The sequence below is a fragment of the Podarcis tiliguerta genome (genome assembly GCF_965153285.1).
Source record: "Podarcis tiliguerta genome assembly, chromosome: 2".
Taxonomy (NCBI): Eukaryota; Metazoa; Chordata; class Lepidosauria; order Squamata; family Lacertidae; genus Podarcis; species Podarcis tiliguerta.
This window is the reverse complement of record NC_139535.1, coordinates 87,734,466-87,755,109: the sequence shown is the minus strand read 5'-3', so window position 1 is coordinate 87,755,109 and position 20,644 is coordinate 87,734,466. Positions and strand designations below refer to the sequence as shown.

The following is a 20,644-nucleotide window of genomic DNA, read 5'->3' as shown; positions in this document are numbered from 1 at the left end:
CCAAGAGGCTCAATGGTTTAGACCACAACACCACCCGCATCCCCACTAGCTGTTGGGGCATCAGTGTGTATGTGTGTTTTCATAGCTTGCCTATTAGAGTTATAGACACACGCCTTAGATCAAAAGCGAGTGGTCTGTTACCACCATCAAGAACCACAGAGAGCTATTTACCGCTTTACAGACATTGAGCCTCCTTGAAAATGAGCTGCTGCATCCACATACAAGTTATAAGCTTTTTGGGGGTGGGGTGGAGAACCACCTCTGCATTCTGACATTTTCTGATAAATGAAACAAGACATGTTTTTTATCGGGTACAATTAAAGACAAGCAGAAATATGTAACCAGGCGCAAAAAAGGGAGGTAGTATTATGTATGCATGTGGGTAGTACAAGTACCACCTGCTGCTTACCTCTGGGATCTAAAGGAATATTGTATGTGTCCCCAAGAACTATAAAATTTAAGGCAGAGTAGAGATAAAAAGGATAGGAAGAAAAAAAGAGAAAGGAAGAAATGCAAAGTGCAAAAAGACACGTTAGAGACAACCATACTTTCAAGAACCAAGCAGAAGATACCAACACAGAGCATTACATGGGTTCAGCAGGCAGGAGCCACTCCTTTTTAGAGCATGGATGTGACAGGAAACCGAGGAAACTTCTGTTTCTAGTAGGCAGCTTATATGCCATTCCTTCTAAGGAGACCACTTATAGCCAAGGCTGCTTATATTCAGCGCATCATGCCGAAGGGCTTCTGACTTCCCAAAAAATCTCAGCTTCCATTGAAAACAGGGGTTTCCAGCCTTGGTGGGCATAGATTTTTCAAAAACTGCAATCACAGTAATGTGTCAACAGCAGCTGTGGACTCAAAAAGAAAGGAAGGAAGGCCTCTGTTGGGATTTAGTGGGCACAGATAGTGGCTTCTGCTTCCTTTCCCTACACAATTCCAAGGTTATCTAGCGTGCTTCATGGCTCAGCGGGGATTTGAACCTACATCTCCCTGGTCTAATTTCAGTCTCACTGTTTCAGAAGGGCTTGCTCTCAAACAAGCACGCATAGGCTTGCAACCTAGATTCACTACATGTCTTTACAGGTGAAGAATGTCACAACCTGCATACTAATAAAAGGTTAATTGAAAATTGCACTCACGTCTGTGGGAAAAAATGCTAATCATTTGGGGAAGGGGTTGTTATCTTATCATCTTATTTGGGTGCAATAAAAAAGCGTGTCTTATCGTTACAGGAATGAGCTGCAGCAAGCCTCTGGGTTGTGTGCTCCTCCTCATGCCTGGCATAGCTAGGAAGAAGAGTTTAGAAGTTTGCTTCCATTTCAAACTAATTGCAGACAAACAGTGATTAGCTTTAACTCTGATTAGCTGAAACAAGCCAACTTCAGATCATAATTTATGAAGCTGGTTTGTTTTAACTAACCATTGTTAAGATAATCTACAGCTTAGGGTTTGAATACAATACTAGACTGTGATTAATTGAAATTGGCACAGAAAGCTCCCAGTCTTCTAGTTGTGACTGCGCCAGAGGAGGAAAGCCGTAAGTGCATGAACCAAAGGCTCATGCAAGTAATAATAAGCCACTGTTTATAATTATGCCTGAACCTGCCATTATAGTACAACTCTTGTTCCCTAACTCCTTTTCTTTGATGAGAGAAGCTGAATAACTGTAATTAGATCCATAAGGGTGTTTTTTTTTTTTGCTGGGGGTGTGTGCATAATGGTTTTCCTGCAAATCATTTATCTGCCCTTTTCCCTTACCTGACTAGACTCAAAACACAAGATAAATATGCATTCTGAATCCTGAAGAGGTGGCACCTGGCCCAAAGAGGCAACTACTTGAGATCACAGGCACCCACTCATGAAACTTTTAAACTTCCTTGAAAAATGAAGGTCACTGTGGCTCTTTTACATAGATTTGTGCAGTCAAGGTTAGCCTTTGACTGGGTCTCAAATTAGCAACAAAATCCCCAGCTCTTTATCTACTACATTTTGCTTTACATCAATGACAATATAAGCAATCAGACCCTGCAAAAGAAATCTTGCAATTAAGCCCCAAACCTCATAATAGGCCAGGTTAGCAGAGACACATTCTGCTAACCATTAGGACTTTAAAAAACCCCTTTACATGTCCAAAGCTGTTTACTGCTTGGGCAGCTGCTATAATCTCAGTCACTGTTATGTTTTCCTGATCAAAAGACACAAAAAGTAATTGCAGCTATCTCTATTGGTAATAAATTGCCACTCCTTTGGCCCATGAAAGAGTTGGCTCCACAACTGTCTTTGCCCATTACCAATTTAAGCGGGCAAAGGAGCACGCGGAAGGGATTTTGGTGAGTCAGCCACAGAAATGGATCCTGTTTTGAGTATTATACAGGCACCTGTTAAAGGACAGATGATGGACAGCACATGCAAGGTGCAGTTTGCTTAGTTAAACCTCCTTAGCACGGACTTCAATGGACAAACTGGTGTCCCCTTTAAACGTTATAATCTTTAAAATGGCCTCACCTCTTTTTCAAACAAAAACAACCATAGAAGATATTTAATTGGCTTATAGTGATACACCACTGCATAACCTATATATACCTAGCAACATAAACATTGCATAATGCTGAGGCAAAAACATATCTTGCTAAATTATTGTCAACTACAGTTTTATATACCCTGGGTTTCAGATGTAACATCTTAAGTACACATATTAAAAACCAGGGTCTTAGCTTCTAATTCTGCCAAAAGCAACAACTCTCTGAATTTCAAAAGTTTACACTGTCTTCCACCAACAGAAACTGACCCAGAAACATATGATTATTCCATATTACTGTATTATGACTTAGCCACAAAACCAGTTAACAACTTGTTCATGTGGCGATAACAATATTCTAACATGATTCTCACTGAAAGCTACCTATCTTAGGAGATGAAAGGCTATCTCAAAATTCACTCTTCAAGGATTATAGAACTAGCAGCAGACTAACAAACTAATGTGAAAAACCAGAGGCATCTCTCTTAGAATCTCTTATAACTTCTTAGATGGCTGAGGGTTGTTTTTGTTTTTTTGCTGTGCCAGATAAAGCTAGACGGGCGATGAGGTGAGGCATAAACTGTACCCTTGTTAAGGAGGTTTTACTGCAAGGCAAGCAAAGGAAATGACTTTATTAGTGCAAGGAAGTTGTTTCTTGTATCCAGGGAGCTGTGTGTGAGTACCTTGGGATGCTAGCATGGCACCTGCAGTTTCCTGAAAATCCAGCAACTGCTGCAGGAAGAGAATGGCCTGTAAAAAGAAGGAATATGTATTTTTTTAAAAAAATCAATTTGTTATTCTCCACTTTGTGAAGAAAAAGAAACAGGAGGGCATTCTTATGAAAACTATAATTATCTATAATTATACCTATAATTATCCTGGAAGAATGCATAATCTATGGTAATTAATTTCAAAGATCATGGAGGTTGCAAGCAAAGGGAGAGGGAGGTCATTGCTTGAAGATGAGACCTGCTGGTAATAGGTGAGAGTTGTGGCTGACACTGGGATGCATCAGCCAGCCCAGAGATCTCAAGGACATTTTATTCTTGAAGCTGGACTCTGGAGTCTGAAGCACAGCAAGCAGAAGGAAGTCCTCTGATGAGCTGGCAAGGGCAGAGTGTAAGGCATCTACTATTTATACCAGGTCACCCAATTGCGAGGCTCCAAATTGCCTGCCAGACTGTAATGCACACCCTTTCTGTGCCTGAAAAGTGCTCCAAGGTTTGAGCACACATTATCTCAGGAAGATCATGACAAAGGAGTCAGTGGGCAGGGGCTCCGAGCTTTTGTAGATGTCAGGGGAAGGTCTGAAGGATGCCACTGCAGCTATGGGCATCACACGAATGAGCTCAGCCTAATATCAATCAATTTCCTTTAACCCCAGACACTGTCAGTTATGGAAGCCCAGGTTTAAAACAGGCCATTTCTCCTGGTTCAACAAGAATATTACCCTTGTGTAACAAAGAAAAACAGAAAACAAGGATGAAGTCATGGAGATGGTTTTACCAAGGGACATTCTGAATTGCTTCACATACATTGCTGGTGAGTTCATGAACTGTCCCATCTTTTGGCATGTTGTACTCCTTGTCTGGATTGTTCTAGGGAGGAAAAAACCCCAAAGAATATTTGATAAGATGGATAAAAATGTGCACTCCATAGAACTACCCCATTCTTGTTATTATGCAGTTATATTTCCTGAACCACCTAACTACTTCTACAGCCCTACGGGTCAAGGGCACCATCTACTGGTCACTGTAAAAAAGATGCGTGGACAAAAATAGATTCCACTTCTCTCTCCCTCTCTCTGCTAAAAGATCTGTGAACATTTACAAAACTTTATGTGGACTCCCCTCATTTGATTGTCAATGCTGCCTGTTAAAGAGACTACATCAAAATCAAGTTAGTTATAAATGCACATTTTAAATTCCAGGAAGGGAAGTCGCTTTCCCCCCTCTCCTCCCATTATAACTTCCAAGATTTTACAGTACACCTAAACATAATTAATGGAATATTTGCATGGATCTCCTGCACTACTGTGGATTACTAAATAGATAAACAGCAGAAAGGCAGCCATTACCTTGATGTTGTCTGCGAAATCTTCCAGAGCCTTGGCTCCTGTGGTTTCCATTGAGGTTATGAGGCTGGGCAGTTTGTTCTTAGTGCTGGCTGCAGTGCCCTGAAATATCCAGCACAGCACATGAGACAATTCCAAGTGTGTGTGTGTGTGTGTGTGTGTGTGTGTGTGGCAGCTACTATCATCTACTGAACACAGAGTGTATCACTCACAATTTTGCTGGTGCTAAGAAAACAATCACAAGCTTTGTTAGCAGCAGGTAAAACTCAAGCTTCCCTGCGGAACACACTGCCAGGCCTTGTATGCATTCATCGGAACATAGGAATCTGCCTTCTACCAAGTCAGACTGTTGGCCAATCTAGTTCAGGATAGTTTGCACTGATTGGCATCCGCTCTCCAGGGTTTCAGGCAGGAGTCTTTCCCTACCATACCTGGAGAGGCTAGGGATTGAACCTGCAAAGGAGATGCTCTGCTGCAGAGTTATGGCTCTTCCGGCTCTTGAAAGAGGGAACAAGCCTGCTAGTCTGAAATGGACATTTGTGCTTCAGTCCCAGCTACTTCTCTTTCACTTGGTTTCTAGAAATCTTATTATTTTTATTTATAACCATTCTTCATCTAGCCAGACCCCAGAAGGGTTTACAACACACATTCCCATAAAACATGTAAAATACAATGAAATTTCTAAAAGCATTGTTAAAAGCAATACATGCAGCAGAAAACCTAATTAACTCCACAAAAGTCTGTCTATGTGGCCCACACTTCTGACTATCTCTCAAATGCATGAATGAATAAAACTCCTTAAGCTGGCATCAGAACGTCACCAATGAGGGGGACAGTTGAGTTTCACAGTCAGGAGGAGCTACAGCAGATAGGGCCCTGTTTTGTGCCGTTACTGAATGTACCTCATTCATTGGTGGAACTTCAAGCAGGGCCTCTTCCCTCTGATCACACAGCATGGGCTACCATAAATTGGGAGATGTGATATGATAGCCATGTTCAAATATATAAAAGGATGTCACATAGAGGAGGGAGAAAGGTTGTTTTCTGCTGCTCCAGAGAAGCGGACACGGAGCAATGGATCCAAACTACAAGAAAGAAGATTCCACCTAAACATTAGGAAGAACTTCCTGACAGTAAGAGCTGTCCGACAGTGGAATTTGCTGCCAAGGAGTGTGGTGGAGTCTCCTTCTTTGGAGGTCTTTAAGCAGAGGCTTGACAACCATATGTCAGGAGTGCTCTGATGATGTTTCCTGCTTGGCAGGGGGTTGGACTCGACGGCCCTTGTGGTCTCTTCCAACTCTATGATTCTATGTATCTTTACATATTTGGGTTCTGGGCTGCATACAGGCAGCTAGTGCAATTCCCAAAGGAGAAGAGACATCTGTGTTGTGAATTGGCCTTCACCCTACCAGTTCTCAACTGTTACAAAATCCTGTCTGGAGTCCTGATCCTGCTATGAACAACTGGATCCTGCATCCCGATTGTACATGACCTTGCTTTGCAATACTGTAGTGAGTTTTACTGATAGGCAGTTACCTGCAAAACTTGATCAAATTCTGGCTTCGTCTGCTTCAAGTGCCTTAGGATGGGGAAGATAGTCAGCACAGCTGAGTAATCATGACGTATGATGGCCTTTCGGGCTGCAGAGACAATGTTGTCCCCCTCTATCATCAGGTTGTCTAAAGACTCCTACAGCAAAACAAATCCTGGGTGAATTAGAGAAAAGGGCTTTTTCCACAAGAGCGAAAGGAAGGAACCATGTTAAGTTTCAAGGAGACCTGGATGAGGGAGTCAAATGTCTTCTTCTGATGGTGTTCTGGGATGATTTCTGTCAGTAGCTGATACTCGCTTTGGGCCAGTTTGATGAAGGCGCTAACACAGTGGATGTAAGCATCAATCTCCATGTCCAACATGTCATCTCTCCCTGTAGGGATTGCACAAGCGTAGAAGATGTCAGTTTCCTGTGGCAACCTGATAATATTAGCATATATTTTCATTTGTAGTGGAGCAGTTTGTGTCTAGCACCACTGACTTCAAACTATACAAATAACCCAAATTTTGTTACATGCCAGCCCACAGGGTGCATCTAGGAGTGGGAGGTGAATATTTCATGTTCTTCTTGACAGGATACAATGTTTTAAGCAGCTAAGCGCAAGCATTTAAGGGGAGCCCAAATGTGAATGATTCAACACATTCACCCACACCTTAAAAGCACCTTAAATTTGTACAACAGTCTCTAGTGTTGATTGACATGTGCCTTTGTGAAACAGAATTTCTCCTAAAGAATTCCATCCTACAAAGGATCTATCCTATTTGCAACAGCATCATTAATACAAAAGGAAGGGCTTGCCTTGCCTTGATTTAGTAGCACATTCCATTTCTAAAACATTTATGCCCAACAAAGTACAGGAACATAAAAAAAAAAATACTTTAGCTGATAAAACTAGGGTAATGCCTTTAAAAAACCCTAATGCCACAAGACATCAGTATACCTCCAAGATGCTAGAATAATCTGTCTTTCAGCTGAGAGTGAGACAAAAATGCTTTTAAATGAATAAATAATGTCAATAAGTTATTGATGCCAAAAATAGCAGAATAAGGCCCTCGGCGGGCCAGGAACATGTTCCACGTCTCTCTTCTTGGAACAGTGCCTCTCCCCATGATGCTACTGGCTTTTCCTATTGGCTTCTTTCCCCCAGTATTTCTACAAGATCTACCCCCAGAAGCCAATTCTTCTGTCTTGAATAATGGAACAGGTATCCAATATATTACAACACCCTTGTGCCATGATGTCTGCTATGATGTGGGGAGAAGCTGACACATCTATTTTGCCATTATACACACCTATCACCAGAGCATGTGAAGGTATTCTACAATTCTGAGGAAAGTTGCAACTCAGGTTTAAAAAGAAATGCTCGCAAATACTATTAAAATAGGGGTTTTGAAGACATTAGCCAAGACGATGTTATTTTATTCCATTTCTTCTTATATCTTGCTACTGGCACTGTGACATCATATAATCTGCTCAGTTTTATGTCCACTGAGGAGATACACCCACCCACCCACCATTCAGTTGAAGATGGATGTTTGGAGAACTTGCACAGCAGAGATAATTATGCATAAAAATACCAGGGACGAGTTCTACTGAACTGAAATCTTGAATAAATGGGAAAGAACAGCCCAGACAGTCATCTCTCATATGAGTGGCTTAGAACTATAAGATTAAACTGTATGCGGGGGTTGTGGAGAAGAGTGCTAAAGGAAAGAGGTCCCAGCTAGTATAGGAGCTTTGTGCTGCGGCCACTCTTTTGGACGGATCCATCCATGTCAACCCTTCTTGTGCCCATGTTGTCTTTCAGACTGGCAGAGATCAGCACAATCCGGTGCGGCTTGAAAAAGTCAGATACTCCGATTTGGGGTGGGAGAGGAAATTCACCTGGAACTGTCCTAAGAGAATACCTCAAGAAACACTAAAAATAAAAGTATTAAATTAGCCAGCTTAAGTTTTAATATGGTACTTACCAGCAGCTGGCCCATGCTTGTCACTCAGGGTGTCGGAAAGGTGTTTAACTCGTAAATCATGCTCATGACCTAGCGAGATGTCAGCGGGCATTAACAGAAGGAGTGGTTTATCCAGGCCATCACAGTGCTTGTCTCTTCAGGTTTTATTTGCTTGTCTCAGACATTTACAAGTGTTTTCCTGGCAACCTGGTCTACGACCCCCTTTTCCAATACCATAGCAGTAGTAGCAGTTTCAAACATGATCAAGAATATGTATGGCATAATACATGGTTCATAGTTAAAAGCAAGCGCCACCGTTATTCTGCCTTTGTTTCTAAATGTAGTCCCTAAAATTCATTTAGAGACAGCAAGGCATTGTACTTTGAATTAACGATTCCAATTTGATCAAGGTTGAAAGGGCTGCTACCCTTCCAGATGAAGTGAACAAGGATAGATCATGGAGAGAAAAGGTCACACCAAGCTACAACAGAACTTCTGTTAGCCAGTCAAACTGCATCACAGATTGGACCTCTCTAAATTTATGTGGCCTGCAACTCTTTAGAGCATTGCAAAGAGTTACCTGCTGCCCTATCTTTTTGTATTGGTCTCTTTGCTCTTTGTGCATTTTTTGTGTCCCAAAGAAGCCAGGATATTTATTGAGCAACCTCAATGTATAGGGCAGTGGGGCTAAAGACTAACAGAAGCCTTGAAGGCGGAAGAAAGGCCAATACCCAAGTTAGACGCCCCCCTTCAAGAGTGAAAAGTGAGAGAAGCGATTACCTTCCATAGGAATGAGGTTAGAGGCCCCCTTTTTCCCATCTAGACATTGCTGAGAATACTGTTTCAGAAGATTCTGAGCCTTACGGATCGTGCCTGTCACCAGAGCCACAAGAGAGGAGAGACAAAGAGACCTTGGAAATGAATGAGAGAGAAACAAAACACAAAGCAACCCTCCACCAGTGCCTTGCCAACCAAACCTAGCATGGCAGTGCTGGCCAACAGTGAGAATGCTCTGCATATACACATACAAAGACTAAGGAATGCCCAGTTATGTGCCCTTTAATACTGCCACCAATCCCCTTAGGGAGACTGAAGAACTCTATGTGGCGCTTGCCTTGAAAATGGTCCAGAAGCTGCAGTTAGTGAAGAATGCAGCTGCTAGCTTGGCAAGTTGGGCAGCCTGATGGGACCATGTGCCACCAGACCCAATTCAAGGTGCTAGTACTAGTGGATAAAGCCCTAAATGGCTTCACTTATTACAGATGCTGCATGAGCACCACAAGAGGAGGACCATTTCTTTGCAGTGTGAGTTCCACACAGAGCCCTGTGCACTCTCATAGTCAGAGGTCCTGCTTGAGTTTCCCAACCAGCTAAGGTTAAGCAGGTGTATACAAGGGTCAGGGCCTAAACTGTGGAAGATAGCCTTGTCCCTTCTTTAATTTTAAATCACCATCCCATCTATATGTGGCTTTTCAGGGAAGCTTTTGTGGGAAAGCTGAGAACTCTGTTGCTCTGTTGAAGGTTAATCCTCATTTTCTGTTGCTTCTGTTAATTCGTAGTCTTGGATGACTTCTTTTGCTTTAATTGTTTTATCCTTTCTGTTTTGTTTTTATTAATTTTTTGTGATGGCTTTATTGTTTTTATTACCTTGTCAGCTACTATGAATCTTGAGAAACAGGACATTAAGAATTTTAAAACTAATAACGGATTGCTGCTGCTATTAAATATTATTTAATAATAATAATGTAAGCAGCAACTGCTTGCATCAGTTGGATTGCATCAGGTTAGAGCACCTCCCATGAGGTCTGTGAGCACAAGCATGGTCTGCCATTTTCCCACAAGGCTACCATTTACAAACAAGAAAGACCATGCCACACAAAAATATTGCGGTTTTGTTTTGTTTTCTGTTTTGTTTTTTGTTTGCATCAACCACATTGCACTTAATGTCTGAAGTCAAACCAAATCAATTCACACAGTTTCCAATACTGCATGTGGGAGCAGAATATTTTGGATATTTTTCTGCTATTATGAAATGAGGGAAGAACATTGAGGATAATTGGTAGGGAGATGCACAGAGAGGCACATGACTCTGTGCTAGAGACCACCATATACTGAATCCTGGAAATTCTTTCCCAATCCCCTACCAGTCTAGCAGAAGCAGCACAAATGTAAGTCACAAATGGCAGCCAAGCGCCCCAAGGCTTCACAGCAGGTACCACATTCCACAGGGAATGCCTGCCCCCAATGGCCACATAAGGCATACCCACGGCCTTGTGCGCAGGAACAGCTGGCCACAAAAGTAGTTACGGACTGTGTGTTATTCTGAGCATTCTCACCACGGACAGACAAAAAAGGTAAAGTAAAGAGAAAGCTAAGTCTTTACAGAACAGGGTAAGCATCCATGAGAGCTGTAGAAAATAGAAGGCAGAAGCTAAAAGCACAGCTCAGATCTGCTCCAGCCCCCTTGCCTAGCTGCAAAATGAAAGGACAAAAAGTCAAGCTGTGCCCCTCCCCAGCCCCTAGGACTCTACTTCTGAATAAATGCAAATGAAATACATCACAAAAAATTGAACGTTTTTGTAAAACAAAAAAAACAAAGAAAGCATTAAACTGTAGCTGAAGCAGGATGCTGCAACTAAGAAACACTGAAAAAAGCACAAGAGAAAGCGTTAAAATGTCAGTCCACAAACAAACCTCAGTTTTACATGAGAATGTATTAGTGAACATGCAACAAAACATACCAACAGAATCAAGAGCGCACATAGGCATAACCCTCGCCCTCCCTGGTACATATGCACCCAGAGTGCAGCAATGCTTTTGACATCAGACAAACAACACTCTAGACACAGACGCAGAAGAAACAAATCTGGAAAGGTATAAAGTGCTTTATAACCTTTCCAATGATGGTAAAAATGGACAAACTATGTAATACATTACTGAGAATTCCTTTCACTTTTGATTACAATGCACACACAAACAAGCCAACCCCAGCACCCATAATCTCATGGAGATGCAATATTATATGCCCTATTGCTGATTAAAAATACTGCAAATACTGTGTACCCCACTTAGAGCAGATATCATGATACAATTGCACTTTATGTGCTGTAACGAAATAATGGTGAAAGAAGTACCCTTGCCACTGCTGCGAGCCTTTACGTTTCTATTTGTGCTAAGCACACCTTGTATCAATGGAATGCACTTTTCTGAAACAAGAGAATATGTGACTTAACAATTTGCCTAAAACTTTGTGGGCATACAAGTGCAGTATACATCAAAGAAGGCAAGTTTAGCTTTGAATGTGTGGAATTGTATTCAGGGAAAGAACTAAGGCAGCAGAAATCTCTCCTCAAAAGTTGTCACTGTGACAATATTATAGTTGCATTATTTATCAAATGCCATCATATGGTAGGATAACGACAGCAGGGCAGAAGGTACAGTAAGCTGTTCTCCACCTGCCAGATATTTAAAACAGCAAGGACATTAATACTGCAGAATCTGCGCTGAGGTTTATTGACTAAACCTATAGAGTATATTTTAAAACATTTTAGAAAACCACAAATGGCTTGCAATCATCACAGGCACTCTATATTAGCAAACTTGCAACAATGCTGTAAACACTGAACTTCATTTACAAGGGACAGTTCCAATTAAGATAATGCTTTTGCAATAAATCATGAGACCAATCATTGCATTAAGAAAGCCAGATCAAGTTATCTTCCAAGTGCTTGCAAAGAACAGCAAATTTTAAATTTTGCTCAAATTCTGTATTATTAAAGTGGAGCAGTACAAGATCATAAATGGGAGTGCACATGCCTAATTTTTACATGCCTTGTGTCTGAAAGCAATGCTAGCAGTCAGCAAGTATTGCTAAATGAGGCACAGGCCACCTGGGGCTCCTGTGGGAGGAAAAGTGGGGTGTAAATTTAATAAATATTGAACAAACTTAAAAAACCCCTTTTCCCTGCAAAAGTATGAAGCCATTCTTAAGCTTTTTGAACTGTGCAATTGACCCATGCTTCCTGATTTCCTAGAATTAAGTTACCCATGCTACATTTTTGAGCCTTACCACTGATTATGCAAAGCATCACTAGGCTCTGAAGAGCTGGTGCATAATTGAAATTAGCACTCTTATTTTTGCTGGGAGTGTAAATATGACTCTAGCTACTATGTATTCAGCAAGCATCAGTATGAGCTATTCCCTATGCAAAACTACAAAGTTAAGTCTTCCATACTCTCTACAGATAAGGGACCTTGGTTCACTGTCTTCCTCTGATTTGCATAAGAACAATTAGCCATATTTACCTCCAGACACACCAAGTGCTTCTGGGTATTAAATCAGTGCTACTGAAGAACAGAGTACTTAGCATCCTAATTAGGCCTTGATGGATTCTCTTGGAAACCAACTGCTTTTGTTCTAGGTTTATTTCTCCCGATTAGGCACTTTTGAACCAAGTGGGACAGCATGGCGGTTACTAATGAAGGCATCACATTCAAGGTAGAGGCAGTGATCAAGCAGAGAGAGGAGAAACAGGCTGTTACTTCTAAGCTTACACAGCTGTCCTGAAAACATTATCTCCTTGCAAGCATTCTGGAAGTCATTAACCCAGTGGTTCTTGTATGGTGGGGTGGTGAGGATCCACTAACAAGAGGATGGACTTGGAAACATCTAGCTTACTTGTAGCCTAGTGGTGAGGGAACTTTAGGTCCTTTCCCCATGAAGAGACATATTTTCAACATAAATAATTCTGTTAGTGCAATGGCTTCAAAGACTTTTATTAAAAGTCATTCCACAGCAGAAACCCGCCCCCCACTTTGCTTAGGACCATACTATCAGCTTTGTTCCTATTATGAAGCAAAAATGTGTCTAAAGCATCTCTCCTAAGTCAATAAATTAGTGATCCATTTAAGAAGTCCCAAGGAATCACTGAGCATGCCACCTTGTAATTTCTTTGCATTAAAAACTATCCTTGAATACTGTAAGATTTTGTCTGGAATGATGTAGAGATATTGGGGCGGGTGGGGGGGAGCAACAGCATAAAAGGGTTGACATCCATATATTGAGAAGACAAGCTCTCCTCAAGTTCAGTTACACTTTCATGGGGCTCTACCATTTACATCCATGAATATAACACTTTCGTAGCACATATTCTCCCAACTCATGATACCTGCTCCATGAGACTTTTCTCTTTTTTCAGGAGGGAGGGGCAAGGTTTTAACTCATTCAATGTATGGGATTAAAATAGGCATGTAGTGCAGAGATACCCTTCCATTAGAGCCATGGAACACTAACTAGAAGCTAAACATTGGCTGGGGGTGGTGGAGTGAACATGATTTTTTCAAGCAGCAGCACAGAAAATGGAACAGTTGCTTCTTTGCCCATCATTCAAGACAGATAAGAGACAAAATAAGGGATGATTACATTCCGACAAAAGAAACCAAGAGCGACAATTTTGACAGAGACATTAGAATGTCACGTGAAGAGCTGCCCTTGAAAGCTGAATAGTTTTGGGAAATAAAACTGAGTGATTCAGTATCTGCCAAATAATTATATAGCACAATTATCTGTCATTATGTTTTAAGATTTGCTTCTCTGCAGGTCTGTTTCAAACACACACTGTTAGTTTGGATTGATCATTTTCCAGGTTTCTAGTTGATCACCAACTGAGAAAGCTAGCAGACTGAGCACATCCAGCATGTCAGAAATACGTGTTTCATTTAGTTTGGCATTATAGGTGCTGTAGGCAAATGGTTAGCACACATGACAAAATTATTTAAGGATGTTAATTAGTCTCGTGTGGTCCACTGAATTGTTCCTACACTTCACACAACTGTACCAATCCACTGGTTTGGAAATATCAGAGGCAGTCAGACAAGGATGACTTCACTGCATCTACTGCCTTACATGCCAGATAAAGTGGTATGTCTCAGACAAAACAGCAGTTTTAGTCTCAGGGTTGGGAAAACAAAAACATCATTGGTAGAAAGTGATATCTTGCACTCAGTAAATTAACATTTGCTTACATCTTACTGAGAGGTAAAATGTCTGATATGTATATGTCAATGTATATGTACACATGGACAGTGGACCTGGCTTTAATTTAAAAATCTGACCCCAAACCTCCTCAGCTTCTCTCTTAGCACAGTCAGCTTTCAGGAAGAACTCCAGGGCATTGTAACTATGCCCCTCCATAGGCAAATATCCCCTTGAAAAAACCCAAGCACAGACTTTGCTAGCACTAGTAATAGGTCTGCAATGGCATCTTAGCACATAGATGTTTAGTTAAGGTCTGTCAAGCTGCAGAAGAGACACACAGAACACACACTTTACCTGGGATGAGGACTGTCATTCACATAAGGATTATAAAAACAAAAACAAAGACATAGAACAATTATAACATGCTATTGTAATGCCTCATAACTCAATCTCTGACTGACCATTTCTATAGATTGGGAGAACATATATAGTTCTTTGTTTCATCCAGTAAAATTATTATCTTTCTCCCCAGACACACTACGCAATGCTTTGAACTGATCTGGATAAACAGAAGATGAAGCTGGTATAAAATACCTACCTCCTTAAACATTGTTTTCTCTTTCAGATAGTTATCATTTTTAATCAATAAAACAGCAACACTCTACACTTGTATGTAAAACATGGGCGTAGTCAGGATTTTTGTTAGGGGGGCAGGACTTTGTGGGGGGGCAGAACCAATGTGACTGGTCAGTTAATTAAGTATTTCTATTGTTTTATTTGATCTAGGCGGACAGATGCCCGCCTTGCCACCCCACCTTGGCTATGCCCATGATGTAAAGACCAACAGCCTAGAACAGTCAAATAGCAAGAAAATCTTAACAAAGAGCCAGCACTCAGGAGATTTAAAATAACTCTTGGTGTGAGAATATTGTAAATACTTACAGCAACTGCAATAATCAAGGAACCCTTAAAATTAAGCCCTTTGCTCCAACAGTACTTGCTGTGGGTGAAAGTTCAGCAAAGGGATTTTTATTTTGCAATTTTACTGAGGCTCCACATCACCAACAGTGGGCAGTGAGGAGTTCCATGAAGGAAATCACTCTAGCATCTACACTTGAGAAATATGCGCATGAATATTTGGCAAAAAAGCAATTTTCTTCAGCTAGCACAGCCTGTGACAATGGAGGAATTATAACAGACTCTAGCTTTTTCATACTAATGACAACAGCAGAGCCCATCTGCCCCCAATGAGACCTAGGCACTCTTGCTGAGACTGATGGTTCAAGGAACACAGTACAAAAATCTTCTGTCTAGATTCACAGATCTTCCGTCTAGATTCATAGAGTGTGTTAAAATGCTTGCTGCATCTGCAAGCATGTCTACTGGGGCCAGTGAAATATGATGGGCATCTCAAAGTCTTGGAAGTGGCCCGGGGAATGTTGGGTCCTCCATACATCACTTTCCTTATAACCATTTCATTAAAAAAAGAAAGAAAAGAACACAATGCAGCTTTTATTTAAGGGGCTCTTCACAGCAACCTGGAAATTTATGTAGGCATCCAACCAAAATGAAAACATCTAGAAAATACCCAATGAAAAACAAACATCACAAGACAAAGAGAACTCCATCAGATGAACAGACTGATTAAAAAGCAAGACTATTAAGCCTGGAGCTTCCAGAACAAATCCAAGGAACTGGCATGTAACACTTTGGACTAACCTGGTCTTTTGATGGGCTTTTTAGTTGGCGTGTCCTTCCTCTTGTTCTGAATGGCAGGGGAATATGGGACCCCCGAGGAAGAACTATTTTTCCGGAAATGCTCCTTCAGTCCTTTGATAGAACGATCCAACTGGCTGGAACGGATCTGATAGTAAACATTCATGAAGTCTAGGAAGAAATATACATGCACTTAAAGTAGTGTACATCAGCAGTTAGTTTTTTTGTCCCAAACCACATTTGATATTATCAAAGCTATCGTGATGGGAGAGAATCAAACAATAATTTCGTTTAAAATTTGACAGCATTTCTTGCTTAATGGAAAAACGAACGCCAATCTTCAAACAATATAATCCATAAATTTGAATTATAAATTTTATATTCCGTGTTCAGATAAAACTTGCTTATTTTGTATTAATTGAAATAAACTTGATTTTAAAAGAAACCTCATCAGTACATCAAAATGCATGTCTGGTGCATCTTAAGGTTTATTCTTATGAATGTGAGGTTTAGCCAGTAGATACTAAGTTTATAAAAAAAATCCTGCTGAAAAAGAAAAACAAAGCAAACGTGTTTGAAAATTGCATTAGTTGTTGATAGAAATATTTTAACACTAATATGTTAAAAAACAACATATTACTACTATAGTAAAATTGGACCACTTCTACTAGTTACTTTGTAAAAAAGCTATAGCATTCTTTTCAGTGCACATGAAAGTAGTTTTGTATTCTACATCACTCCCAGATGCTTTCTAAATCTAAGCTTCCTACACTTACTACGGTTGTGTTCTAATTCTCGCCCTACAGTGCTCTCCCTAGAGGCTATGCTGGTGTAAGACCCCGTTCTGTGCTCCCTCTTTAGGCTTCCTCTCTGGGCTCCTGCAGACAGATGCTCCTCCTCACACAGCCAGCTAAATCCTGCACCACAAGAAAAACCATGTCATACAACTGATGCCCACAGGGCTTAGTTCAGACTACAAGAGAGCTTCATAGATTAGGGTTCTAGTAACAAATAGTCAGAGTATACATACTATACGCATAGTACTATAATAATACATTACTGTAATAATCACAAAGAGCAATTAAAGTTTCACAGTGGGGATTTCAGAATACTGTAGTAGCTGACAGTTAATTTTTATAGAAGCAGGAACACCTTAGAAGTAAACTGACCTTTCTGAATTTGTGTAGGCAATAGACTATTACCCTTTCTCATTCTTTCATTCTCAATATAATGATATTAATGTTAATGTTAATAATAATAATAAGAAGAATATATCAAACAGGGTCATTATAAGGATTACAACAAGACTGTGTAGAATAGATGAAGCATGATGAACTCCAAAACACTTTTTAATGTTTAGCATTGTTTTACAAAGCTGGCACACAAAATGTTCCACCTGGAGTTTTTTGCAGGGCAGAGGGTATGTTTTCATTTTTCATTTTCATCTACTGGCAATATCACCACAAAAATAACCATCCTCTGTTCAGAAGGCAGACAAAAAACAGACACCCAGGGGATTTTGAAGGTTGCGGACTAGTGAAGTGGGAAAAAAAACCAATGAGCCTATTCCAGGCTCAGTGAACAAGTGTACACTGTAGAATTATAACTACAGATGAAAAACAACAGATGAGACCCAGGGAGGGGCGTCCAGCTGTGCATCTTTGCCTACTACACACAAACTGGGTTTCTAAAAAATGCACCTTTGCTGCATAAGCCATAATTGATCTTAGTATTAGGTTGACAAGTTTTATAATACATGCAAATTTAGTCACTTTAAAATAAGGGCTTTGAAGATTTGTGCCACACAGTGGTATTGATTTGCATGTCCTGGTAAGCCAAGGTTCATGGTTTACTTCCACTTCGCTCATGAGCAGGAGCCATGATCCTTGGGCTTTGCATTATGCCTGAACTGGGGCTCAAACAAACCACACCATACATTTGAAGAACATTTATACCACTTTGACAGTCATGGTTTCCCCCACAGATTCCTGGGAGTTGCATGGAATATGCAACTCTAACAGGATCAGTTGGGGAAACAAATATCAGAATATGTTCATGTATCATAAATGAGGTGACAACAACTAATTCAAATATTATAGAAGAATGTAACCTCAACCACTACTGATGTCTTAAAATGCACGAAATGCAGTAAGGCTGTCCAAACTATTCAGATCAATTTCATATAATAAACTCAAGAAGAGAAGAAAATTAATTCAGCATAAAAACAGCAAGACCAAACTTTGACTCACACTGAAAGCTTAGCAAAATAAGGAGGTCTTAGCTGACTGCCTGAAGCTTAAAAGAAAGAAAGAAAAAGAAAGACAACTAATCACTTCACGACTTACCTTGGTTCCTCCCATACTCCACCAGCCAACCAGAAATACGGACAATGTCCTGCAGAACACTCTCAGGGAGGTGTTCTAATGTCACATCTTCCTGCAATTCCATTTCATCATCCAAAGTGATGAGATCCAGGATAAGGATTGGTGGAACTGGTTTAGAGTGTCGTGACATAAGGCTACGAAATTCAGACTCCAGAGACTCCTTCCCCTTCTCAAACAACAATTTCTGGTTGGAATAACATATATGAAAAAGATTAGCTGTAAGAACTATTGGTTTTAAGGTGGTAAAACAGCATTGTTCGGCTTCTGCACAGTGCATTTGCATACAAATATGTCTGTTTTCCTTTCAGAAGACACACCTGCAGGACTACCAGATAGCTCTTTCACCTCCTAAGCTAGAGATTTGGCATAAGAACTTTTTCAAAAAAAGTTTGCTGGATCAGGCCAATGGCCCATCTTAGCCCAGTATCCTGTTCTCACAATGCCTGAATTCCCCACTTCTGATTCCCAGCAGTATTATACAGTATTTCCCCCCACTTTAAAATCATCTGCTCAAAATCCATTTTTAATATTTGGCATAAGTCGCTCTGTAAAGGAGAAGGGAAATACTACATGTAAGTGAGCACCATTTTCTATTTTATAAGTTCCTGTATCACAACATTTTTGTGCATGTTTCTTTTTTAAACACAGACAGTTTGGGGCTTCTGCAGAGGCTGCTTCTCTGAGAAAAGCTCAAAAACAAAATGTAGGTGTGCTCATATGTCATTCTGGATAACTATCTTCAGAGAGATTATGATGTGTTGATATTTGCTTCCAAATGGAGCAAAACCTAAACGGAGAAAGCAAGGAGAGCTCTGAAGAGAGATGAATCTGTAGTCAGTAGTCCCTTGTGCAACTGCTTTACATACCACTCTATTAAGCTCTGGGCTGTCTGGATTGTTGTCTTGGAAATACTCCACAGCCTTCTGAATTTTAGCCATGCAGGCCAAATACTCCTCCAATCTTCCTGTAGGGCTGCAATTAAAAGTACATCTGGTTCAACAACTAAGCTACATGAAGAGGCAACTGCTTACCATAAAATCCCTATGAAGCTGGCTTACCATTTTCTCCCAGAGAATAATAATAATAATAATAATAATAATAATAATAATAATACCCTGTAATTTTTCTTCCCAACAGGAAAGTCTGCCATCACTGATGGAATCAAAGTATGTAAGTTATAAGGATAGCTGGCATACATTACAGCCCAAATGAACAACCTTTTGACCTATGATTTGTCATTAGGTGCCAGGTCACCAGCTTCCGTAGAACAGTTTTCTTTGAGACACTGGCCTAGACAAGTGGTAGGGATATTTTTAGGCAAAGGGTAAATAACTGCCTTTATCTGAAGTCCTCAATGGGGGAAAAACCAGGCTGTCACTTCACTATGCTCCAACAAAATGACCTTATTTATATATTTTAGCCCTCTTTATGCTCTGCTCTATGTGCTTTAAACCAACACGAAATAATATAAAACAATTCATCTGATGTTTAATGCTCTACAGTGGAACGGACACCCTTGGAAGGTGGTAGACTCTCCCTCACTGGAGGTTTTTAAGCAGAAGTTGGATGGCTATCTGCCACGGATGCTTTAGCTGAGATTCCTGCAATGCAAGTGTTTGGGCTAGATGCCCCTTAGGGTCCCTTCCAACTCTATGTTTCTGTGATGAAATCTACAATAATAAATGCATGCATAAAACAGCAGAGTGCTTTAAAAATGATCACAATTTATATTGGACCAGAAAGGTGATATTTAACAGTTGTGCCTTGAATTTTCATCGCCTGAAACCTGAAAGGGGTGTGCTCTGATGTACCTCCTCAGAGATATTATTCTAAAACCAATGGGACAACTGGGGAAAGCCTGCTCATAACCACTGTCAGGTTTATTTTCCTAATAAAAGGGGATCCCATGTTTCTTATAACTTAAAATGCCTATCTCCAGTTACCTTCTGTAATTCAACCACCATTCTTAAAATTAATTAGATTATTCAAGGTGGTAAAAGACAGGTGAAGAGACTGACACTGAAAAAAAGAACAGACCTCACAAAGATATTGAGGGTCCTGAAACTCAACTCACCCTTCCCTTATAATTTTCTCTGTGTCTTTTGCTACATGGTAATAACTTATAACGTGATCCAAACAGAACAATGTCTTCTCAACGTTCTCCTGCAGGCGCTGAAGATTCTCAGTCTGCTTATGTACAGGGATTATTGAATTCTCCAGCTTCATCAGACGGCTTTCAAAAGATGAGAGAATGGAAACCTAAAAAACAAAACCAGAGATATTTCATGTACACAGTGGGGTCCATTTCCTTCAACAATAACCACCTGCATTGCTGTATTTTAGTTTGCAGTTCCATCAAGTGAAACACAACATAAACTGAGATTTACACTGCAATCTTATGCACGGTTATCTGGGAGTTAATTTCCATTTAACTCAATGCAGCTTATTTCTCAGTTAACATGTATTAGAAC

The 20,644-nt window shown here is 40.4% G+C and overlaps 1 protein-coding gene across 19 annotated transcripts in view; it reads right to left on the bottom strand.

The window, feature by feature from the left end:
• EXOC7 (exocyst complex component 7) overlaps positions 1–20,644 on the bottom strand; it is a 32,020-nt gene that overhangs the window by 9,884 nt on the left and 1,492 nt on the right. The window contains exons 3-16 of one of the 19 annotated variants that reach the window (XM_083429878.1): positions 20,248–20,432; positions 19,040–19,145; positions 18,135–18,357; positions 16,566–16,706; positions 15,793–15,960; positions 14,428–14,439; positions 8,877–8,969; positions 8,118–8,186; positions 6,374–6,519; positions 6,132–6,284; positions 4,599–4,697; positions 4,057–4,119; positions 3,205–3,271; positions 410–448 (exon numbers count right to left, since the gene is read on the bottom strand). In XM_083429878.1, the coding sequence (XP_083286004.1) occupies positions 410–448; positions 3,205–3,271; positions 4,057–4,119; positions 4,599–4,697; positions 6,132–6,284; positions 6,374–6,519; positions 8,118–8,186; positions 8,877–8,969; positions 14,428–14,439; positions 15,793–15,960; positions 16,566–16,706; positions 18,135–18,357; positions 19,040–19,145; positions 20,248–20,432 (1,564 nt within the window). The remainder of the gene's footprint in view (positions 1–409; positions 449–3,204; positions 3,272–4,056; positions 4,120–4,598; positions 4,698–6,131; positions 6,285–6,373; positions 6,520–8,117; positions 8,187–8,876; positions 8,970–14,427; positions 14,440–15,792; positions 15,961–16,565; positions 16,707–18,134; positions 18,358–19,039; positions 19,146–20,247; positions 20,433–20,644) is intronic. The other 18 variants (XM_083429879.1, XM_083429889.1, XM_083429890.1 and 15 more) reach the window with 18 other exon arrangements.